Source organism: Peromyscus californicus, unplaced genomic scaffold (genome assembly GCF_007827085.1).
Source record: "Peromyscus californicus insignis strain IS unplaced genomic scaffold, ASM782708v3 Scaffold_14__1_contigs__length_90479793_seg_1, whole genome shotgun sequence".
In the NCBI taxonomy this organism is placed as follows: domain Eukaryota; kingdom Metazoa; phylum Chordata; class Mammalia; order Rodentia; family Cricetidae; genus Peromyscus; species Peromyscus californicus.
The window spans coordinates 1,939,632-1,966,437 of NW_026294435.1; the positions used below are offsets into that span (position 1 = coordinate 1,939,632).

The following is a 26,806-nucleotide window of genomic DNA, read 5'->3' on the forward strand; positions in this document are numbered from 1 at the left end:
CTCTCTCCCCACTTTTCATATTCCTCAAAAGTGTTTCTTTTTGCATTTCTCCCTATGTAGAACCACCTGCATTGAAAGGGATGGCGGTATATATAGTTGTTCAGTGGTCTTGGAATTCCATTCAGCAGTTGTTGATATGCTGAACTTTCAACCTTGATATCTTTCATTGTTTCATTTGGAAACAATTAGGTTGATAGTTACATTGAATTTTAATGTTTAAGCACATACAAAATTTCCATCTCTAAAGATTATAGACATAACTCTACTCACACTCACTCATCTATTCCATAAGTAGTAAACCTTCTAGTTTAACAGAACAATATTATGTACTACATAATGACATTGGATCATCAATTGAAAAACAAACAAAGATTATATAACACTGGTGCTATTAGACTATAATGAAACTTCTTCCTTTGTATACATTCCATATTTTTATGATATGGCATTTTTTTTCAAATTCATGCTATAGTCTTACATAAACTTCACATCTCTTATTCTTATATTTTCCCTTCTCAATTAATAACAAATTCAAATTTCCCATTGCCCAGGAAGAAATCTTACGTTTTCAAATAATACATGACAGTATATGAAAAATTACTCATCTACCTAATACTAAACTGTGACAAACCCATTTCCAGTCTAATTTCTTAATTTGCTTGAATTGATGTTTGTTATGACAAATTTCTAATTTTTCATAGTCTGTGAGCAAATCAGAATACATGTATGCACACATACACACACACATCACACCACATCACACACTCTCTCCCACATACATATACATGGATGCACACATACACACACATGTATTACACATAAACACAGACACACATATACTCACACACACCACACACACAAATATGTACACCATATATATGCTTCATACACAAACATGCAGATAAATATTACAAATTTCCACCACACACATATATCTCTGTACACATCTCATGTCTTTATCACGTGATAATGGAAAATGATCTTCTAAAGATCTTCAACCATTTATTTTTATCTTCTATTTCTTAGAAAAAAACCTTGAATAGTCTGAAAATTCTCCTGATCCTACCTTTAAAGTGCTCAAGTACTTCCCACAGCTTCACTTCTCTCTTTGGTTCATGTCAATCCCTTCATTTCTCCTCTCATCACAAGGGATTCTCATCTAATATTTCTGCAAATGTCTTTGATCTATTTTCCCCATCCAAAGCAGCCTTAGTGAAACTGCTAGATGTATAACAGATATTCTCACCATAGTGATTCATCTCACTCATGAAAACATCAAATCCTTGATATAAACTGATTTCATGTAATGCTCAAAAATGATCTGTCATTACTGCCCTGTCCATGAACACATAATTCAGCCTCTATCATTTTACCTCTCTTCTCTTCTTAGAACACTCAAGACTTTGCCTTTTTGATCTTCCTAGAATTTTCTTTCCTCAGATATACTTCAATTGATAAAAAAAAAGCTTGTCAACTATGAATACACCCTACTTTACGAAAAATGTAAAACAGTCACACTATAACAATACCTTAGCACTTACATGTATCATGGCTATTATCTGCTTTGAGTTCAAGGCCATAAACTAAGGAAAGCATCTGAATACACTCATATTATTACATGATTCAATGAAAGGACTTTGTAAAGAATCTATGCTGAAATGACACTTTTTAAAAATATAGAGCAAATTGTACAGAAAAAGTGCTGGTAGAAGAAAATATTTCATTGTTTCTATTTTGAAAAATAGTAGCTTAATATAAACTCTATAATATTTAAGCCAAAAGAAATTCCATTTAATTTTAAAGATTGATTTTTATTAGATGTATTGTATTTGTGCGTTTTTCTTTGTCCTGGCCAACTGGCAGTCGGGACAAATATCTCCCACTCGCATCCCCCAAGTAAACACACAGAGGCTTCTATTAATTAAAACTGCTCAGCCACTAGCTCAGGCTTACTATTGACTAGCTCTTACACTTAAACTCTGCGCATTTCTGTTAATTTATATGTCACCATGTGTCCTATGGCTTTTCCTGTGTGCTGTTACATGTTGCTCCCTGGATGGCAGACTGGCATCTCCTGATTCAGCCTTCCTCTTCCCAGAATTCTCTTTGTCTGCTTATCCCACCTATACTTCCTGCCTGGCACTGGCCAATCAGCATTTTATTAAACCAGTATACAAAAGCATTATTCCATAGCATTTCCCCATTTCTGTTTAATTAAAAAGGAAGGTTCTAACTTTAACATAATAAAATTACATATAACAGTTATCAAGCAGGAATTACAGTTACAATATCTAGTCTATTTGTATTTAGCAAAATTTAAGAAAATAATCTATCTATCCTATGTTTGTGAGTCTAAGGTTTCATATCTAATTTATCTTTTAGCATATCAAGGAAAATTATAATTATAACTATCTAGTCTCAACTACATCAAAGACCCCAGAGAATATATTACCTAAGTAAACAGGAAATGCATTGTAAGCAACTTCCAAAAATCTAGAATGACAGAGACAACATGCTACCTGGGTAGTTACCCAAAGTTCCTCTGCAGCATTGGGGCATCTCTTCTTCAACCTATAGGCCTAGAGTATCTCAGTCACTTCTCTGTGTGTCCTGTATAATGTCTGGCAGTTTCTTATGTGAAGCAGGAACATGAAGGACCATCTCACCTTGCAAAGCTCAGTGGTCACTTTTCTATGGGTCCTGCATGTCCAGTTGATACAATATTTTGTTAAGCAGTCCAGGCAAGAACAATTTCTTGCCCAAAGGGCTATTTTTGCCAAGAAAAAGATAAACTCCATATGGAGTGTCTGTGATGCCCATCTTTCTCTTTGAAGTAAATCAGTACTGCCAGGAGCAGATGTGTCTTACTGTTCAGAAAGTCTAAGTTTAAAAAAAAAAACTCTAAATGCCATAATATGTAGGTTTTGAAGTGTTTGAAGATTACCTACCTAACTGAATTACATCTATGTATATCTAGAAAACTTAACATGACTATATGTTTGACTATCAAAGAAGACTAATTATTAATCAGTATTTCTTAATTATCCATTACAATTTAAATGAGTTACATAAACATAATACCTTAAATAAGAGTAGAAATGTATATATAGTATAACAAAATCAACTCTAAATTTGTATCAATACACTAAAATCCATAGCAATGTAAAACAAGTTGCTCTTTAAAAGTAGGTTGACAATCCACACTTTTAACCTATCATATCTATGTCCTATATTTTCATATTATATTCCCCCTTCCTTCTTTTAGAAAGATATTGACTATGACCAATAACAATTTAACCTGCATCTTTACTAGGACTGAAATGGCAGCTTTGGATGCTAGCTCTGCCCACCTCAGTTTTCCAACATGGCAGGGGTAGGTTTACCACAAGCTCTGGCTCTGGGAGCTATGTGTACCACCAACTCTTGGAAGCAGTGGGTTTATACCTCCATTAAAGCAGTGTTATCTCAGAAATCTTTTTATTTTTTGTCCTTAATAGAAAAGGCTAAATCCACCATGCTCAAGCCTGCAGGCTGCAGCTGGCCTGAGAGACACACTAGGAAGCTGTTTTTTAGCTCCGTTTTAGAATCTTTTTTTAAAGGCTTTTCTCAGGTTTTAGGTGGAAACTCTTGCCCTGCATTGGGTGCCAATTGTAGTTGGAAGTTGTTCTGTGTCCCAGCCTGCCAGTAGTCGGGACAAATCTCTCCCACTAGCATCCCCCAAGTAAACAGACAGAATCAGCTTTCCTCTTCCCAGAATTCTCCTTGTCTGCTTATCCCACCTATATTTCCTGCCTGGCTACTGGCCAATCAGCATTTTATTAAACCAGTATACAAAAGCATTATCCCACAGCAATGTATGTGGCTGAGTATGCCTCTTGGATGTGTTCCAGAATCCCCTGGAACTTGGGTTACAGATATTTGTGGACACCTGATATAGGAGCTGGGAATTATACTTTGACCCTCTGAAAGAGCAGTTAGAGCAATTAATTAACCTTTGATCTATTTTTCAGTCCCCATAAACTTCTTTAAAATGTATGATAGCAAGTCATTATTTTAATTTTAAATATGACAGGGTTTTTTTTTTACATGAAAGAAGCACCTGTGTACAAATGGTTACTTTTCTCTAAAAATAAAGTGGTATAATATCAGAAATATTTAACTAGTAATATTCTATGTTGAAAGCAATACAAAACTTCCAAAAAACATTTGTGAAATGATTTGAGGAAACTCATAATAGAACAAACATCTATTTAATTTTATTCTATGTAATTTTTTTTTCATTTTCCAAATTACTGTTCTTAGAATATTGACATGAAAGACCATTCCAATCTCTCAGTGCACATCATAAATAATATTACACTAATGGTATCTTTCTTTATGACATTTATTCATGTTATTTCTCAATAAGTAAAGACACACATAAATGTATTTTATAGTTACATCAGATTTTTTCTAAGTCATCTGCCATAATTTTTTTTTGACCATTCAATGAGATGATCATCATCTCCAATACTGTTAAACTATTACTATATTTACTTTCCATCTTTTTTTGGATTAAACTTTCTGTTTTTATTATGGTTTTGCAATTCAAGATCAAAGTCTCAGAATTATACTATTATATTTAAGCTCAATCATTTATGTTCAGTCTAATTTTATACTTAAAATTTATTTGTAACATCAGATATCAAAAATTGTTCAGGCAAAATTTAAAAATTATTTTTAGCAAGCTTAATTAAGTTTGACATTAGGATATAATAAAAACAAACTAATAGTGTTGAGAAGAAATGTGTAAATATAAATTTGAAGTAGGCATAACAGTAGGATGCATTTTGGAGAAAATTCTGATAATTAAATAGATGTAAAAAAATTCTCCAATTTCTAATTAAAGGGGAAATATTAAACATTTATGTACATATCTAAGAGAGATAAAAAGACATTAAAATACAGAGCATGTAGCTAGCATGAAAGACAAGCACAACGAAAATATGATAAAGCTGGAAGCTTCATATAATAAAAATTTATCATAAATAACTTAAATTTTGCTTGCAAAGGTTTCTACCGCTTCACTGTATCTGAGTCTGCACCCAGTGGTACATCTATAGGAAAAATTATGGCCTATGATGATGATATAGGAGAGAATGCAGAAATGGACTACAGCATTGAAGAGGACGATTCACAAACCTTTGGCATCATCACTGATAATGAGACTCAAGAAGGTATAATTATACTAAGAAAGGTACAAATATTTAAATCATTTTCTTTAAAGAATAGTGCAAAATCTAATAAAATACACATAATTATTTGTAATCATTTGTAATTGCTTGCTTCACTAATAATTGAACTGAGAGATCATGATATGTAGCTTGGAAATACAAATAATTTAGAGATAAGCAATGTAGATTTTTAAAGGACTTCTTAATTTACATGTGTTCTTAAAATTATTTCAAATGAAAACTAATTTAGAACTAATAAGATATTAATTCTCAACTTTCTAAACTAAGACCATAAATGTAAAATTTTATTTCCAAATTAAAGTATAGTTATTTCAAATAAGCTTTTGGTAGTGGTCTGAAAAAATTTTAATTTGATACCTAATTAATGACTGTAACCAACGAATTTTCATACAATAAAATGAAATGTGGAGGAAAAAAATTGAGAAATAAATAAGTTAAGGTTTTCTAAATTAATCTGGGTTAACTAAAATTATTTGTTCTGAACACACTCCATTTATTTGTAGAAAATTGATTTTGAGAACCAGAGCCATTATGGCTTTAGAGCTAAAGTTAAAAACCGCCATGTTGACGAGGAACTTGCATCAGCCCATGAAAATGCCTCCTCAACCTACATTAAAGTTCAAGTGGAAGATGAAGATGAACCTCCTGTTTTCCTCCTACCATATTATATATTTGGAATTCCTGAAGAAATGCCATATGGATCAATGGTAGGAAGAGTATCTGCTATAGACACAGATCGAAGACAATCTCCTATAAGGTAGGTCTTTAGGTTTACTTATGTTAATAAATGACTGAACAGGTTGGCATGAAATAATGTCCATTCAAAATACAAAACAAGACTTTTGTAACTTGGATCTTATGCATTATTTAACGGACTTGTCAAAAAATAAAATAAAAATAATAAACAAGTTTAAATATTCTGTGTCCCAAATGCATTGCAACAGTTAAGGTGAAAAATATTCAAGAATAGACAATCCTCACCTAAAATTCAGCACAGTACACTTGTGTGTGTGTGTGTGTGTGTGTGTGTGTGTGTGCGTGTGTGTATGCATGACACAACTATGTGTGAATACATTTGAGCTTGTTCACATTATGTGTGTGTTAAACTCAGAGAAAAACTTCTGTGAGTTGATTCTTTCCTTTGCTCATGTCCTTCCTAGAGATTGAACTCAGATTTTCAGTCTTTGAGACAGAAGCTTTTACCAAATTAGTCATCTTGCTGTCCCCTCTACTATCTTAGCTGAGCAATAGATATGTGGGGAAAGATATTCTTGAATATACCGTTTCAGAGCCTAAATAATGCTGATCAATATATAACTTGTATGAATACTATTAAATTAAAAATACTTTTAAAAATTAGTTTCCTAGGCATATGAAAGACAGAAGTGATATTAAAATTGGTGAGACAAATTTATATCTTTGCATAGGGAAACAAATATGTCCTATTTTTTAAAGCCTAGTTTTAGTTACTATGTTACTATTTTTTTCCCAAAATGAGATATAATTGAGATGAACATAAAATTCAATAGTTTATATATTTACTTTCACCAATTTCCTCTGCCAGCTAACTTTTCCTAGCCCATAACCAGGAAACTACATAATCTTGCACATATTAATTTGGAGGCTGAGAACTCATCTAATTTTGAAGAATCTTTTTATACCCAGAAGTTCTCGTGTGGTGTTCAGATATACAGATATTATTTTCTTTCTTTTTTATCTCTTTTCTTAGGATGTTGCCTTTCAAATGCAGATTTAATGACATTGTTCTGATTTTCCCTTAACTGGGAAGAACATGAGGATGTTTTCTTTGAGTATTCCAAGAAAACCTAGTGTTAGAAATTCTGTCCTGCACAATAACCAAGCAAAATAAATATTATATAACAAATGAGAAGCAAAGAATGTGTTTTTAATTTCTGAACACATAATTTCAAGATTTAGAAAATAACTTGTGATTGTAATGGAGCTTACCACAAGGAATTAGCAGAAGATTCTTGTAGCTGAAGTTTTCCTGTAACCAGCCTGCCAGCGGTCAGGACAAATCTTTCCCACTTGCATCCCCCAAGTAAACACATATAGGCTTCTATTAATTAAAATTGCTTGGCCATTATTTCAGGATTCCTACTGACTAGCTCTTACATTTAAACTAAGCACATTCGGTTAATCTATATGTTGCCATGACTTTACCTATGTGTCATTACATGCTGCTCCCTGGAGAGCAGGCTGGTGTCTCCTGACTCAGCCTTCCTCTTCTCAGAATTCTCTTGTCTGCTTATCACACCTATGCTTCCTGCCTGGCTACTGGCCAATCAGTGTTTTATTAAACCAGTGTACAAAAGCATTATCCCACAGCAGATTCTTGCTCTAATCCAACCACCTAAAATATTCCTGAGAAGACAATTGCCCAAGAGTAGTTAAAACATAATCTGTGCTGAGAATTCTCTCAAAAGATATGTTGATCCATTGCACAATTTGTTTGGAACAGAATATTGTTGGAACATAGTTACTCTAGAGGTACAGACAAGCAAAAGACAAAGGTATACCTTGATCTGATATAGTTTGTGTTATGTAAAAACTATGAGGAACACACAGAGAGAACAGTATCATGTGCCAGTATACTTAGATATTGAAGTGATGTTTCTAAAAACCACAGCAAGTTTATGATTATCAGGGCACCAGGAGTCAGAAAAGGCAAGGTCTTATCTCTGTGATAGGCTTCAGAGCAATAGCTGTACCCCATGAGAGTACATTTTTAGATGAGATTATATTCCTTTATCCTGGATTACTGTATTTTGTTTCATCAGAAAACTATATATATATATATATATATATATATATATATATATATATATATATGTGTGTGTGTGTGTGTGTGTGTGTGTGTGTGTGTGTGTGTGTGTGTGTGTATCTGAAATATACACACATATATAGACATATACACACATAAGAATATATATATATATATACTTTGACACAAAAACATATGAAGAATTTTATAGCACATTTCATTTATGATCTCAAAAGAAAGAAACCATCATTCCACTGATACCTAGATAGCACTGAGTGTATGAGTCCCTTTCAGACAGAGAACATTTGCATCTGAGTAATGCATTCTACAAACTAAATTTTTCCTTGATTGTTGCTAGAGTTTTCCTGATCCTACCTGGCCCACAGTCAAGACAAATCTCTGTCTCACGCCAGTCCCACAGCTGCTCAGACCCAACCAAGTAAACACAGAGACTTATATTGCTTACAAACTTTATGGCCATGACAGGGTTCTTGATAACTGTTCTTATCTCTTAAATTAATCCATTTCTATAAATCTATACCTTGCCACATGGCTCGTGGCTTACTGGCATCTTCACATGCTGCTTGTCATGGCGCGGCTGGCAGTGTCTTTCTTCACCTTCCTGTTCTCTCAATTCTCCTCTCTGTTAGTCCCGCCTATACTTCCTGCCTGGCCACTGGCCAATCAGTGTTTTATTTATTGACCAATCAGAGCACATACTGACCATCCCACAGCACATGGCTATTTCCCTAATATGGTTTTTTTGGGCTGTAATTGTAATGTTATTCTACCTGTACACTAAGGTTAAAGGAATATATATATATATATATATATATATATATATATATATACATAAAATAGATGATAGATAGATAGACAGATTATAAATATATATATATATATATATATATATATATATATATATATATATATATATATATATATATATATATATATATCACTGTGAGGCAGTAAGATGACCAGTGATGGGAAACAAATTGTTTTCTGCCATGCTGAAGATGATTTGATTAAGTTATGTTCATGGTATTTGGATGGCAGAAGAAAAGACCTAAGTCATGAAAGTTGTCCTCTGACTTCTACTCACAGGTTGTGCATGCTCAAATTAATGTAGGCATGTGTGCACAAACACACACATACACACTCACACATACTTTCAAATAATGATAATAAAATAAATGTCTGTGTCAATAAACAAATGTATAAAGCTAAAAAAGAGAGAACAGATTAATACAGGAGTCTTAGGGGAGGAAGATAATGTTGGCTTGGCACCTTTATTATAATTAAGCTTCAATGCCTTCTTTGCATGATTATCTTTCAATATTCACATGAAGTGTTCCCCAGGAAAATAGATATCAAAATCCATGGATGATCATTGTAAAAACTTATTTATGAAATGAAACCAATATAAAGAGTCATGTCATTATTTATAGCAATGTGGTCATTTGGATACATATGATTAAAAGAGCAAAAATCATCATTAATTCCTCTGGGCATGTCAAACACCTCTGCCTTTACTGAGTTGTTGAAAAAGTGCTGGGTGATTGATTGAGAAGAAATCAGATGGTTTCAAATTATTTTCAAGAGTTCTTTAGAAAAATAGAGGAAAAGAATCCTCTGATGAAGAAATTAGCAGACACTGCCCTAATCAAGTAATCAAGTATACATACAATCACTATGGGAAAGACAGAGTCAGTACTATGTTCCATTGATATGATACTGTGAAAATGAAACACCATGCTTGGGTTATTCTTGACCAAAATGTATAACAATTATTTTGATCTTGAGAAAATGACAAAACAAGACATTTTATTGAAACAAACAACTAATACTTTTAAAGAACTTCAATGTGTGAAAACATAACCTATAAAAGAAGAGAGCCTCAAGATGTATTAAAACAGTGTGAAGTGAGTAAAATTAATCATGCAAAAATTGTAAAAGTTAAAAATAGTTGATATAAAAGTTTGTTTTTTTTCCAACATAAAAGAGTGATTGAAATAAAAGACGTTGAAAAAGTATGGTGGCAAGTAAGGAAATACAACAGTGAAATGCAGTGAAGAACTTTAGGCTGGATCATGAAAATGAACAAACATCCTGGAGAAACTGATGATATCTTCTGTAATTATAGTTTCCTTAAAGATATTAGATAAATAGATTTCTCAAGCATAGAAACAAAACTGGATTTAAAGATTTTCAGATGATTCTACATGAAGATTATCTTGTAACAGCTCTTTAGAGTGAATATTGTTTCAAAATATAATTTAATTGATTAGTGAGAAATTACCAATTATATTTGTCACTTCGAAATTAATGATGAATGTCAAAAGAACACAATGTCTTACTATTGATCAATTTTATGACTTTGTTTCCTACTTTGTAAAACAAGGTAACAGTCAAGCATGATGGCCTATGCATGTAACATCTGTGGCTAGACATCTGAGACAGGAAGATTGCTGTGGGTTTTATAATGACCTTGGGCAGCAGTATGAGTTCTAAGCCAGTGGTTCTTAACCTTCTTTAAGCTATGACCCTTTAATATAGTTTCCTAATGTTGTGCTGACCCCCAACCATAAAATTATTTTTGTTGATACTTCATAACAGTAATTTTTGTAATCCTACAAATTGTAACATAAATGGCAGATATTCAGGATATCTGTTGTGTGACCCTTATGAAAGGCTGACTACCAGAGGGTTCATGAACTGAAAGTTGAGAATCAGTGATCTAGGTTGTCCTGGATTTCTGTGTGTAATCTTTTCTAAGAAATACTATAAGTTATCATAAAAGGAAAAACACATATTGAAATTTTCAACTCAACTCCAGGCTAAGAATAATAAATCTTCTGATTAAGGACTAGCAAACAATTGGCATAAATGCATGAAGACAAGGATTTCTATAAGGAAACAATGGAGAGAGTAAGCACTGTGTATCTGCGCTAGCATAAATATTTTTCATTTGTCTTTATTAAGAAAATTTTTGTTCATTTTACATACTAACCACAAACCCCACTCTCATCCCTCCTCCTGCTCCCCACCAGCCTTCCTCTCAACTCAGTCACCCATCCCCTCTTCCAAAAAGGTAAGATCTCTCATGGGGAGTCAGGAAGCCTGGTACATTGAGTTGAGACAGGTCCAAGTTCCTCCCCCTACATCAAGGGTGTGCAAGGTGCCCCACCATAGGTAATATGCTCCAAAAGCCATCTTATGCATCAAGGTTAGATCCTGCTCCCACATCCTCTTAAACAGACCAAGCTACACAACTGTTTCTCTTATGCAGAGGGCTTAGTCCAGTCCCATGCAAACTCCACAGCTGTTGGTCTAATGCTCATGAGTTCCCACTAGCTTGGTTTGGTTGTTTCAATAGATTTACACATCATGACCTTGATGCCCCTAGCTCATAGAATTCCTCTTCTCCCTCTCTACAACTGACTTACAGGAGCTCAGCCTGGTGCTTGACTGTGGACCTCTGCCTTTGCTTCCATCATTTACTGGAAGAAGGCTCTATGATGACATTTAGAGTATTCATCAATCTTGATCTGGGTAGGCCAGTTCAGGCACCCTTTCCACTATTGCTAGTAGTCTAAGCTGGGGTCATTCTTCTGGATTTCTGGGAACTTCCCTAGTACAAGTTTTCTCCCTATCTCCATAATGTCTGCCTGTATCAAGATACCTCATTCATTGCTCTCCCACTCTGTCCCTGTTCCAGCTTGACCATCCTGTTCCCTTATGTTCTCATGCCCCATCCCCTACCCTCTATTGCCCTCCCTTTCCCCAAGTTTACTCAGGAGATCTCATCTATTTCCTTTTTCCATGGTGATCCATGCATCCCTCTGAGGGTTCTCCTTGTTATCTAGCTTAATTTGAATGGCCTTCTTTTTTTTTTTTTAAAGGAAAATAACAAAAAAAAAAAACTTTACTAAAACATACGATTTACAAAAGTTTCCAGATAAGCCATACAAAATGGTCACAAGCTTTTGTTTCTTCTTGGAGGGGTGGGGCAGAGAATCTACACTCGACAGCAAAGTCACAATGTTATTAGTGAGGGCTGTGATGATTATTTAATGTTCCCATTTTGGTTCAGACAATCAAGCTTGTCTATCGACAGCTTATTCTTATATTATTTTTGTGATTGTAATATAATTATACTATTCTTCCATTCATATATAACCTCTTTGTTCTCTTTCAAATCCATGATCTCTGTTTTTATTAATTGTTGTCACATGAATATATGTATATACATATGTATGTGTATACATATTGTGTACATGTATACTTGTATACATGTTTTCACAGTTGACCATTTGATATTTGATACCATTTTGTATGTTCCTCCCTGGGTAAGATTATTTCTCCCATCCTCAGCATTCTTTAGTTACCTGCAATTTTTTGTGTAGGGTTGAAATCTCCTTAGGATTTTCACATCGACTTTGGCATGTAAACTGATATTGTCCTTGGTCAGCTCATGTTTCCACAGTCAGGAAGATGAGATTTCAAGGCTGTAGCTTCTGTCATTACTGGCAAAAATAATCTCACAATTTTTTTTCCTGATCCTTTGACTCCTATAATATTTCTGCTCCTTCATCAGCAAGATTCCATGAGCAGGAGGTGTGGGAGTGTTTTGTAGCAATGTGCACCAGGACAGGGCCCCAGAGCTCTGTGATTGGTTGTGATTTTCTGTAATGGTCTGTATCTGTTGCAAAGAGAAGCTTCCCTTATGAGGGGTAAGGACTATACTTTTCTGTGGCTACCACAACAACAAACAACATGTTAGTTTTGGACATTATAATATAATCACATCATTTGCTTCTTCCCTTTCATTCTTCCCATATAAGACCCCTATTCTCTTTCAAATTCAAGGTCTCTTTTTTTTCCAATTAATTGCTGTTTTAAAACAGCATTTATTCTGACCAGAATCTAATATATGAATGTAGTTTGGTGGAATTATTAAACATCATCTTACCTATGGAAAAAATACACTTAATTTACCTTACAGCTTTGAAAGTGGGCGCTTCCTATAAAATTGCTATAAATTAAATAATACTATCTGTTTTATATCTCTTTTTCTTTTGGTGCAGATATTCACTCACTGGAAGCAAAATGTTCCATATCAATGACAATGGAACAATAATTACCACTAACCTCCTTGACAGGGAAGTCAGTGCTTGGTACAACCTGAGTGTCACAGCTACAGAAGCATGTAAGTCCTGATAAACCAGTCCCACAATTAACCGCTGTATGTGTGAACAATTATACAATTTTGATATTAGAGAGTTATATATGTTAAATGTTGTAGAAACTAAAATAAAAATTAGTATGTATATATAGGTCATTCATTTTAAGTTAGTAACTGCTCACTACTATTCAAGCTTCCTATGACCTCACTACTAAATTCTGTTTTTTTCTTATTTAACAATTATGGAGGGTGGCATTGGCACACACCTTTAATCTTACAACTAAGGAGGCATAGCCAGGTGGATCTCTGTGAGTTCAAGACCAGCCTGGTCTAAAGAGTGAGATCCAGAACAGGCACAAAAACTACACAGAGAAACCCTGTCTCTAAAAAGCAAAAGGAAAAAAGAAACGATTATAGGCTTAATAAAAAACAAAGATTAATAAAACACACAGTATACTGGAAAATAACGTTTAAATTAAAATGTATTCATTATATAGCAATGTGTCATCATGGTTTTTGATAGTTAAATATTTATATTGACAATAAAAATTAAGAGATGTTTTATAACTTTTAGCATATATTCTCCATTTTTATTCTTAAATGGCATGTTTAATGAAAAGAATATGTGCATTCAAAAATCATGTACATTTGAAAAGATAGTTATAATGCTACTGACTAGGTATTGTCTCCTAAATTTGCCATTTACTAAAATAATATTTTAACTTTGTTTCACAACTGTGCAAATAGTTAAGCCACTGAGTGAAATTATTGGTCATTTCTTTTTAACCTTAACAGATTAGACTATTTATACATTTGTAGATAATATGTAAAAGCTGAACACAAATGTCTCTATCATATTTTTGAATGAAATATTAGAACTATTTTTGTACATTAGTAGCAAAGCACATTTGACATGAATATTGTTTCAATCTGATAATGTGTAGAATGTGAAACACTCAATGAACATTTATTGGTTATCTGTATATAGCAAAACATGAATTTATCTAGAAATTGTGCTCACAGTTCCTACTTTCAGACAGTCATATATTATCAGCAGTGACCAGTCCTTTGTTCCCCTGCTTCCTTATCATTCAGAAATAGGCAGATTATGTCTTTTCTTATTATAAAAATAGATCTAATCATACCTGTTTGTTGCTTGCTTTTGCCCATTAAATTGTGAATTAATCATTATCTGATCAACTATATTAATTAAAGATAAAAATTACATATATATATATATATATATATATATATATATATATATATATATATATATATATATATATATATATAACTTGCCAAAATAATTTTATTTAGTCAATGAACATAGTGTAGCACAGTGAAAGATCAAAATTCCACATAAAAATATTGTATTTTCCGTGTCATTGATTTTATAGATAATTACAATAATGTTTGTGACTTTGTTAACATTTGTTAAGACTCAAAGAATATGCCTGTCTTTTTTTTTAATTAAAAGGAGATTTATTTAATGGCATAACTTACAAATTAAGGGATAGGTAGGTCTCAGGGTCTGGGGAAGGTGTATCGCAGTCCAGCGGTGTTCTCTGGAGCTCTGCTTGGCCCACCTCCACCATCCAGGGTCCCGGAACACAGGGAGAGCGCTGGCCCATCCAGATCTCAGGTCTCCAGGCACCTCCCTTGGCCCTGCCTTGTAGGCGTGACAGTTGCCGAAGTCTCAATGGGGGTTAGAACTTCCAGATCAAAGCTGGAATGGCTACCCACTGCTTCTCCCCCTTTTTGTCTAAATAAGAAGGTTCTAACCTAATACAAGACTATATAGAAAGGAATGGTTATCAAATATTATCCAGGAATAATGACCTAGATAAGATGGAACTACAACTAATGCAAACAATATCAAGCAAGAAACACATACTAAAATCCAGAGAAGTATAGAGCATAGGTAAATGGCATGTTACAAAGATCATTCCAAAAGGTGTCCTATCCTAAAGAACCTGAATCTAATACTTAATATGTTCTATCTACTAAGTTGTAACTATAACTGCTAATCTTCAATCCCATTAAAGACCTGAGAAGGAATATAATGGTACCCGAGAAATGGTAGATGAATGCAAGCAACTTTTGGGAATCTTGCAAGAGTAGACCAAGACAGCTGGCAGCCTGGACAGTCACCTAATGTTTCTCAGCATTGTTGGTGCATTTAAATTGGCTATAGGCCTAAAGTATCTGACAGACCATTTTCAGAAGCAGGAATTCTGAAAGACCATCTTACCCTGTCTTGGCAGAGTACAGTGGTCGCTTTCCTTGTGTCCCGCTTGTCCAGAAAGGACAGCATTGCATTCGTACTGTCAGCTGTCAAGGCAAGGGCAGTTTTTTGCCCAGTAGGCCATTTTGTGCCAAGAAGACAAACTTCTAAATGGAAATGTCTTAGAAGCCCAACATTCTCTCTGGATCAAATTGGTGCAGCCAGGAGCAATTGTGTCTCATGTCAACAGAATTCTAAGTTATTTAAATGCCATATTCTCTAGGTCTATGAAGTGTTTGAAGATTACCTGTCCATCTGACCTATGTATCTGTAAATCTGAATAACCTAACTAACGTAACTATAGAGATGACAAGATATGTCTGTCTTATAACTCACTACTTTTAGTTAATATTGACATTTTAGACTAGAGAACCAATTTAGTATATTTGTTCATTTTTTCCAATATGTTAATTATATATTAAAGCAAGGCAGATTCCTTTGGTCTTAGATTTTGAATTTTTGATTAATTAAATGGGAAAGGATAACAGAAATATTATAATGACTGGTTTTGGCAGACAGAAAATGCCAAGATTTTCCATGTTAGAAACATGAAGAGACTTATTATGACACTCTGCAAAGCCATTGTGAAAAATAAATCAAGTCAGTTAAAGAGAAAAATTATAATTCTAAAAAGAGATTTCTCTGTGAAATAACTTTCAGGTTATAAGGATTATAATTTGTCAAAACTCTAGAAATAAGTCACTTCAAGCTTTTGTCATACACGATGAGAGCAAAATAAATAATTTATCTTCTTACACTAGGTGTACTAAAAATAAATGATTAGGAAGAATCTTTATAAACTCTAGACAGTGTTTTTTATTTATATTTGTTTATTTGTGATACATGTACATATAAGTTTGTGAGCACACATATGCATATATTGGTGCGTATCAAGAGGTCAAAAATAACTATTTATTCTCTCTTATTACTAAATGAATTTCAGGTATAGATGTCAGGTCTTCAGACTTGGTGACAGTTCTACTTGTTTAATGAACTATGTAACTGGCCCTATAGTCAGTATTTGTAGTATCAAAATGCTCTAATTTTTATAAATAAAAAAGTAATAGAATTAACAAAAGCATATTTGGTTAAAAAAAACTTGTTTATTCAATTTGTATTTTTTGTATTTTTTTAATCTAATGATTGTTAACAATATGGAAAAAGCTCTAGCAAAATTGTCTTTTAGTTGTTGTTTTTTTAATTTAAAGATATGAGGAAGGTAAATTTAAGCACTGTCGAGTCAACATTAACACAAATCATTAAATTGTAAGAAAGCCACTGCTCATTCAAATGACTAATTCAACATTTACATATTTGAAGTATTCATCTAATTATTGTTTACCAATAAAAACTCAGGAGTCAGATATTAGGTTAAGAAATTGATAGATCAGAGAAATGGTGGAAAAGCAGCCATTGTCCCTCTCTCTATTTTCCTCAATCCAAAAGGGCCAAGAATCTTTAAACCCTTCTATACCTGCTTCCTGTGTCTCTCTATATGTCCTCAGTTCTCCCAAATATCAATGGCTAATTTTGGTCAGCTAGTATCTAGCTCTGCCCTCTGATTCAAAGTAAACTTTACTGGCAGTCTTGGGAGTATATGAGTGTGATTTAAATACCCCACAACATTTCCCCCTTTTTGTTTACATACAAATGAAAGGTTTTAGCTCCAACTCAGTAAAACTATATACAATAAAACAACTATTGGGCAAGAATTATATTCTCAATGTCCAGTCCATTTACATTTGGCAAATTCAGAGAAAATACTCCATTATCTGTGTCATCTTTTGGATAAGATATGATAAATAATGGATTAAAAAAGTGATATCCTATCTTATCTGAAAGACAGGACAGAAAATGGAGCAAACATTGTATAAAATTTTGTACCTAATTCACTTTCTATCCTAACTTGTATTATCAATCCAAAATGATCATTTTAGACCTCAAAACATTTTCTTAGATAAACAATTTAAGCTTTTATGGCTCTCAAACTTATACACTTTATATATTTTTGTGAGTGTCTTTTCTGAATTTACTAACAAGGCAAACTGTCCTCAACCTCATTAAAGACCTAAGAAGGGTATAATATTACCTGAATAAGCAGAAAGTGTGGAGCCAACAACTTCCAATGTTATAGAAAAGACAGTGACATTTGGATGCCTGGACAGTCATGCAAGTTTCCTCTTCAACATTGAAACATCTTTCTTTGACCTAGAGGCCTAGAATATCTGACAGACTTTTTGGTGAAGCCAGAATTTTGAGGAACTGTCCTATCTTGTCTTGACAATGTTTGGCTCTCACCTTTTGTCCTGTCATGCTTGTCCAATTTGGACAGCAAACTGTAAGCAATCGAGACAAGGGTAAGTTCTTTCCCACTTAATAACTTTGTCACAATGAAAGCAAACTCCATATGGAGATTCTTCGATACTCATCATCTTATTTTGAAGTAAATTGGTACTAACAGAAGCAGACATACTTCACTGTCATGAAAAACATGTATTTAAAACATCTTAAATGCCATATTTTGCAAGTCTCTGAAGTGTTTGAAGGACATCTGCTTATCTGAAATATATCTCTGACCTGGAAAACATACCTAATATGGCCACAGACTTTATTGATATAGATGACTAACTGCTAAACTACATTTCTTAATTATTTTTAAAAGTTTGTAATAGTAGCCTCTAAGGACTAGAATTTTACATTACATTTTAAAATGAGCTACATAGGTACACTACAAGAGTAGAAACATATACAGTATATTAAAATAAAAATAAACAAATTTGTGTCAATATACAAAACTATCTTAAATAAGAGTATATATATATACAGTATAGCAAAAATAACCTTTTAATTTGTATCAATACACAAAAAATATCTTAAATGAGGGTGGAAACATATATGCAGTATAACAAAAAATAACCATAAATTTGTATCAAATATAAAAATCCACACAAATATAAAACATTTAAGACTATTAGTTGTTTTTTAGTTTGAAAGATTATTTGAAATAATCTACCGTTTTATCTTTATATTACTATATCCCTTTTTTTTTCTTTTCAGAATGCTATCCCTGAATCTAATCTCATTTACTTAGTTTCCTTTCTGACTATGACCAATAACAACTTGCAAAAAATACACCCTAAGCCATGATAATCATCTGTAATTCATGGAATGACAAAAATGTACCCATTCCACTTCTTGGGAATGTGGATGTAATGTTCTTAAAATTACTTTCTGTTGTTTGGGGGTGAAGGTATTTTTAAAGGGCACTGAAAATTTTTGAGATAATGGTCAATTCCTGGGAGACCTAGCTAGTTTCCTTTTTCTGTGTGTTGGGAAAGTGCAGAACTTATCTTAATTCCTGGGTGGTGTAGTCCATGTAGGTGGACAGTCTCATGTAATCACCTTGAAATTGTTTTGAGTAATTTGTAATTGAATGTTGATTTTTGGATGGTTTTTAAACACCTTAATGACATTATCACAATCGAGGTAAAATTGTCATTGTGGAGTCCCATCATTATTTTGGAGACATCAAAGGTGGCTGATAGGAAGGAAATGGTTCACTGAAGAAAACTTAAACACTTTAAATGTAATATGCAGCAGATTTTAGAGAGGTTTAAGGACCACAGTCTATTAAACACAACTGTGGTATACAAGTTTAATTCCTAGTTAACTGTTTCAGACTCAAGCCTGAAATCACGTACAAGAAACAAGATGAAGTCTATTTCTAGAATTAACTAGTACTCTATATGACCATTAATTTTGCAAAAGAAGGCATATATATATATATATGTTATACATTATTAAATAATATTTATATCTTAATACAATTTTTAAATAGTCAAAATAAAACCAAGGAATTATGAGATTGGTGGCAACAGAATAGTCCCTTAATTTTATTTTTTTTTCTTCTGTCCCATACCAGTTGACATAAGACAGAGATTTCAGATTTTCCTTTAACAAGCGTGCTTGGGTTTAGAGACAGAGACAGCCATAGTTCAACTCCAAAGATAGATTTAATCATTAATTGAACTGGGACTACAGAAAGATCATTTGCATTACTTGTCTTTAGAGAACAGCAGAAACAAACACTTGGGAAGATTTATGAAATGTTATCCAGTTAGAAATATGCTACACCATTAGGCCAATTTATTCTCTCAGGACATTTTCTCTGAATGATTCACTCTTTTACTTCAGATGTCTCATTTGTCCAATCATCTTCTGATTCCTTAATTGGATCCTTTTATTCTCCCGGAAACAGAGAAAGAAAACCATGCTCCAATCCTAACTTTGGGGAGTTTCCAATTTTGGCAGGTGATAGCTGATTTTTTGTTTTTGTTAGCCTTATAAGTTTAGAATGAAGGGCCAGGTTATTTGATGAACTATCACCTCTCTTAACCAAGAAGTTTCTCTTGTTCAAATCTAATCTTTATCAATTTTGATGGTTTCCATAGCTTTTCTTTTCCTGTGGAAGCAAAAGAAAAACCTCTTCCACAATGTAACACATATCCTGTTTTCCATTCAGGAAAACAGATGTGTTCCATTCCAACACATCTTAAAGTGTACAGGATAATTTAATTCAGCAGTTTTTTCTACTATCCAATATCTCTCTGTAGCTGTCATTCTCATTATCATAAGAAAATTAAAGCTCATAAATAATTGTGCAATATATCTCTGGGGAATGTTATTACCCTTTTCTGTTTATTAAGCATATCTTTGAAAGAGTGATTAGATCTTTATATAAATGCTTGTCCTGTAGATTGTGTAGTATACCTGTAACACATTTTATACTGTAATATGAAAAATTGTATCATTTTACTAGAGACATATGCTAGATCATTGTCAATCTTAATTTGTACAGGTACTCCCATGGTGGCTATAAGGTCTAATAATTGTATAATAACAGAATCAGCCTTCTCATAACTCAATGCAGTTGCCCATGAAATCCTGAATATGTATCTAGGGTACGGTGCATATATTTTAATTTTTCAAACTCTGCAAAAAGAAACACATACATTTGCCAAATTTAATTTCTTTGAGAACATTTTACATTACTTCCTGCAGGTAGTGGGGTTTGGTTATACAAAGAATAAGTAGGATATTTCCTTTGCTTGTTACCAAGTGGTAAAAAAAATCTTTCTTTAATCCCTTGCAAATAACATGGTATTACTCATGAAATTCTGAAGCTACTAGCATATTTGCTATGAATACCAGATCAATTTTATCAGTATGTTGTGCTACAGGGCCTAGTAACCAGTATAGGATCTGATTTCTATTTCTGATTATTTCTTGTAATTGAATAAATAGGGAGGTTAATTATGAATCAACTTCAGGATATGTCCAGTGGTTTAAATATGTAAAACAATTTTTAAAAATATTGAAAGTCAGTTCCTATATTAAGAGTTTGGGGAACGTCTAATAGTACCATGAGTATAGCACATAATTCTTAATTTTGAACAGAATCATCAGGGCTTTGAGCCAGATTTAGTTAAGTTTCCTGACATAACTTGCATTTTCTTACTTTTCGCAACTTTATGGAATGAGGTATTCTAGAAATTGTTGTTAGTGGTTGGTATATTGTGCACCCCAATAAACTTATCTGGGGGTATGAGACCCAAACAGCCACTAGATTAAACATAGAGGTTAGGCAGTGGTAACACATGCTTTTAATCCTAGCATTCTGAAGGCAGAGATGCATCCAGATCTCTGTGAGTTCAAGGCCACACTGGAAACAGCCAGGCATGGTAACAAACGCCTTTAATCCCAGCACTTGAGACCTCATGTCTTGCTTTGGAAAGACACACGCCTTTAATCTCAGGAAGTGATGACAGGAAGCAGAAAGGCATATAAGGCATGAGGACCAAGAACTAGCCTGATTAAGCTTTTAGAAGTAGTTCAGCTAAGATCCATTCAGATGAGGACTCAGAGACCTCCAATTTGAAGAAACAGGATTGGCTGAAAAGTTGGTGAGGTGAGATTAGTTGTGGCTTATTTTGCTTCTCTGATCTTTCAGAATGTACCCCAATACCTGGCTACTGAGTTTTTTATAAATAAGACTATTTAAGATTCGTGTTACAGGTGTTTCTCATACTAAGTGAGGAAAAATCCAATCATTTCTTTTTATAAATTGAAGTTTCTTGCTTCTGGGATATTTGTTGCTAATATCTCCCAAGAAATGAGTGCAAGCTCTTAAACAACGTTGATTTTCTGTCTATTTGGAGGCAATTTCAGCATATTAGTAGAAAGCACCACAATTCCTGGTGGGTCTATTCCTGCTCATTGTTGAAGTTTTAATTTTTGTTTCAAAATTAATTCTACATAGGCCTTTAATTTTTTACCCTGTTTTTGTGGCAAGAATATCCATTCTAAGATATTATCTTCTCTGTGTATAAAAAGTTTTGTGGGAGAAAGCACATAAATTACAATAACAAGAATAAAATCAAAGGCTGGACAGTGGTGGTGCACACCTTAATCCCAGCACATGGGAGACAGAGCCAGGCAGATCTCTGTGAGTTCAAGGCCAGCCTTGTCTACAGAGCAAGATCCAGAATGGGTATCAAAACTGCACTGAGGAACCCTGTCCAAAAACAAAACAAAACAAAACAAAAGAATACAATCAAGTTCTGAATCCAAAGGATTCAGAATTACATACTGTAATTGCTTTTCTACCAAAGCCAATTCCTGTTCAGCCTCAGCTCATAATTATCTTGGACTATTTAAGGCTTTATCTCCTTATAAGGTTTGAACTATTTTTTTTAGTTCTTTAGAAGTTAATCCAATTGTGGGCTGTAGCCAATTGCTATCTTCTGGCAATTTTTGAAAATCATTAAGCCAGCCAGCCATTATACAGTCTTTTAATCCCAGCACTGTGGAGGCAGATGAAGGCAGATCTATATTGAGTTGGAAGCCAGCCTGGTCTATAGAGTGAGTTCCAAGACAGGCTTCAAAAGCTGCACAGAGAAACCATCTCTTGAAAAAAAACAAACAAACACACACACACACACACACACACACACACACACACACACACACACACACCAAAAAAGAAAGAAAGAAAGAAAGAGAAAAAGAAAATCATTAAGAGTTCATAATGTGTCTCCCCAAGTTTGTTTATTCTGTGATTGAATTTTTGTAAAACTATCTTATATCTTAGGTATTTAGTAGAATCTCCAATTTGTGTTTTTTTCAGAAGCAATTTGTAATCTCAAGAGCAGATTTTTCTTTAGCTCTTCATATATTTTTAAGGTATAGTACTCTGATCACTAGTAAGATCTCATCCATGTAATGGTTAATTATAAGTTGAGGGAACTGTTTACAAATTATTTCTAATAGTTACTGTATAAAATAATGGTACAACATAGGGCTGTTTAGCATCCCTTGTGGAAAATATTTGCACTGATACATTTTAACAGCCTGGCAATTATTATTATTAGGCAAAATGAAGGCAACTTTTGTCTATCATATTTTTGTAAAGATACAGAAAAAAAAGCAGCCTTTAAATGAATCACCATAATAGACTATGGAATTCCAGGCTGTAAAGTGACCATTGGCTAGATCACTTTATTTATGTGGCTCTTAAATCTGATAATATTCTCCATTTTCCAAATTTCTTTTTAATGACAAATATAGGAGCATTGCAAGGAGTAGTCAATTTTTTAATATGTTGAACATTTAATTGTTCCTGTATTAATGTTCTATTTTCTGGATTTTTCAGATGTCAAATACCATTGCACTACCCAGACAGGTTTCTCACTTAACCATTTTAAAGGTTGGACTATTAATATCTTTGAATGATCAGGAGCTGTTTTGCCCTGCTTAATAACAAATAAAGGACAATTCCAGGGTCTGGTTGATTCTTCAATATGCTGAGCATTTTGTTGCTCCTGTATCAGCTATTTTAAGGCCTGCAATTTCTCTGATGTTAAAGTCCATTTCTGAACCCATGCAGGCCTGTCAATTAACCATTTTAAAAGTAAGATGGTTTGTGCCTTTTTCTTGGACAACTCGGAAGGTCAGTGACTGTTCTTGATATTTTTGATATTTTTCTCAGAAGTATACATTAGTTTATGGTTTCTTCCTGAGATTGGTGGAATGTTATTCTGGGTTTTCCACTGCTGTAATAAATCATGTCCCCATAAATTCATTGCTATGTTAGCTTCAAATGTCTTAATCTACCTACCTGTCCTTCTGGCACCATACACTCAACCAATCCTATACTTTGCTAACCTGAAATAGTTTCAATTCTTAGAAACTGAACATTTACCTCCTCTTTCCACCATAATTTCCATTGTAACTGATAACCAGCTTCCAATATTGCTGTAGCTAAATCTTTCCTGTCTTGTGGAATAAGTCTGTTCTGAGTTGCCCAAGAATTTAATTAACATCTGTTTCACAAAAGGTGAATACATACCATATGAAACTACTCTTTCCTTGAATCTTTTCCAATTTAACATTTCTTAGGATCCCAGATAACTTCTGAAGAGCCTTGAGGGTACATATAATCTGGTGATCATTCTTGAATGGTAACTGGATAAATTAAGTTTGATTTTCTAATAACATAATGTTCCTCTTCAGTTTCATAATACAATGTTATGGTAGGTTCTGTTCTAAATTCTTCTGTCTGTGCATGTGTATTCTTCTTAGTTTTATTAGTATGTCTTTCTAAAGATTGTGTCTTATCAGTCATTTTTTCATATTTGATACAGATATCAAACCCCCCTTTTAAGGATAAAACATGAATTACCAAGATGACAAAATTATAATTAACATTATGTCAGTTCCAGCTAAGTTGATTACCCCTTCAATTAATTTTTCAATTTTCAATGCATTCATTGTGGAACCATGCAGAAAACCTAACTCCATGCATAGTCATATAGTTTCCCATTTGTAACACTGGGAAAAATCTTTTTTTTTAAACAAATTCCCCTTTTAGGAATTACCAGTTTACTCAACAGATCTGTTGACAACAATAAAGTGTGAGGCTAGCTGATCCTGTGCTGTACAGCTGGGCAGAGAATGAGAGCATTGCATGGCTTGGCCAAGGGCAACTGCAGCTACTGCTATGTAGCTGGGGGCTGAGAGTGTGTTACAGTGGCAGCAGCAGTAAAAGTATGAGTATGTGTTCAGGTGGCCTGCCTGGCATGGCAGCAGCCCAAAAGGGGGATCTAGGAGAAGCCTGCAACCCAAAGGGAAAGGAAGCAAGGCTGAAAATTGTTCATGAGGAGGTATGGAAGAAGCCCACATGGTTACAAGTGAGGGCACAGGGGCTGCCTGAAGGACAGAGAAGGCTGGCAGTGGGGTCTAACACAGGCAGTGTTTAGGGCCCAATTGCCTGTGGCATTCAGATCTGAGGCCTGGTAGCAGATGGAAGTTTCATATATATATGAAACATAACCAAATGATGACAGTGACAAATAAATGTGGAGATCATTTGAAGGTCTCCTATGTAAATATTTTAGTCATGATGTTGGAGATAAGACTTAGTGATTGTGATCACTGGTTTGTATTCCAAGGAATATGGGTTTGAATCTCAGCACCAATACTGCTGGTATCCAGCTTCAGCAGGGTTGAGTTCCCAGTGAGAAGGTATGGAGTAAAGTTGGCAAGAAAAGTAGACTAACACAGTCTGAGGGTGCATCAGGAATGCTGCCTTTTTCATGTTTTCGTTTTGCTTTTATCAACTTGACACATGATAGAGTCACCAGAAAAGAGGAAACCTAAACTGAGAAAATGTCCAATCAGATTGTCATAGGTGCAAGCCTATAGTACATTTTCCTAATAGATTATTGAAGTGGGAGCACCCATATAACAGGGGGTAATGCCACATCTGGGCTGGTGGACCTTAGTTGTAGCCAGAAGTTTTCTGTGTCGCTCCTGGTCTGCAGCCGCTCAGACCCAAGTAAACATACAGAGGCTTATATTAATTAAAAGTGCTTAGCCATTAGCTCAGGCTTACTACTGACTAGCTCTTACACTTAAACTCAGCCCATTTCTATTAATCTAAATGTTGCCACATGTTCTGTGACTTTACCTATGTGCCATTACATGCTGCTCCTTGGACAGCAGGCTGGAATCTCTTCACTCAGCCTTCTTCTTCCCTGAATTCTCCTTGTCTGCTTATTTTACCTATACTTCCTGCCTGGCTACTGTCCAATCCGTGTTTTATTAAACCAGTATACAAAATCATTATTCCACAGAACTTAGTGTTAAAAGAAATCAGGCTAAGTATTCAAGGAAGATCAAGGTAGTAAGCAGTGTTATTCTATGGACTCTTCATCAGCTCCCCCCTCCAGATTCTTTTTCTGTTCAAGTTGCTGCTTTAACTGCTTTTGATGATGAAATGTGATATGGAAATATATAAAAAAAAATGCTCCTTTGCCCACAAAAAACCCACTAAAAGTAATTGTTCATTTTAAGACACAAAGACATTTTAAAGATCACTGTTTAATATTCCTTATTTCTATAATTTTAAAGATTTATTTTCTTTTTAATGATATGTGACTTTGTATGTGCATTCTGTACTAAGTACTCATTTACACTTTATACGTTATGACTTAATTTAAGTGTATCAGAGTGATGTTTTGCTATGGCCTTATAAAGGATTTTCAGTTATGTTAGGACCTCAGGCAGTCTATAATTCTAAGTAGTTTTCTAGTGCCAATATGACTATCAGAGACATTGACAAGAGTAGTAATTTCCTCTCACTACAATTCAATGGACTCATAGAAAGACTTCTTGTAGCTTCTGACTGTCAGCACAGTGTCCAATGAAGAATATTTTATCCACTTTTTTCTTATCATGGGCTAAAGCCACAGCATGTAGAAGAAAAACAATAAATGGTGCTAGAATTGAGCATAGATTCCTTTTCTAGCCTCTATGACTGATAAATGTATGGATTATATAGTTCCCATCCTTAGTTGTCCTCAGGTAAATATATCAGTGTACAACAAGCTTCTAATTCAATTTTTGCATGATTTTTATATAGAGATATAACTAATTGTATGCTATATCTTAATTTTCAGACAATGTACAACAGATCTCTTCAGCTCCTGTATATGTACAAGTTTTTAATATTAATGACCATGCTCCTGAGTTCTCTCAGTACTACGAGACTTACGTTTGTGAAAATGCTGAATTTGGTGAGGTAAGATAAAAGACTAGATCAATGTAGCCCAAGCAACAGAGCATTTCTTATGCTATTCTCTCTAAATATAATATATAATAATTGCTAATACAAAGCATTATTTTTATATTACCTTAAGTAAATCATATGTTGTATTCATTGCATTGCATGTGTAAATATGCTATATAAAATTTTA

At 33.9% G+C, this 26,806-nt stretch overlaps 1 protein-coding gene across 4 annotated transcripts in view; it reads left to right on the forward strand.

Annotated features, from left to right (window-relative positions):
* Positions 1-26,806, forward strand: part of Cdh19 (cadherin 19) — a 108,611-nt gene that overhangs the window by 63,033 nt on the left and 18,772 nt on the right. For all 4 annotated transcript variants that reach the window (XM_052736451.1, XM_052736450.1, XM_052736448.1 and 1 more), the window contains exons 6-9: positions 5,052-5,236; positions 5,738-5,991; positions 13,110-13,231; positions 26,510-26,631. In XM_052736451.1, coding sequence (XP_052592411.1) covers positions 5,052-5,236; positions 5,738-5,991; positions 13,110-13,231; positions 26,510-26,631 — 683 coding nt within the window. The remainder of the gene's footprint in view (positions 1-5,051; positions 5,237-5,737; positions 5,992-13,109; positions 13,232-26,509; positions 26,632-26,806) is intronic.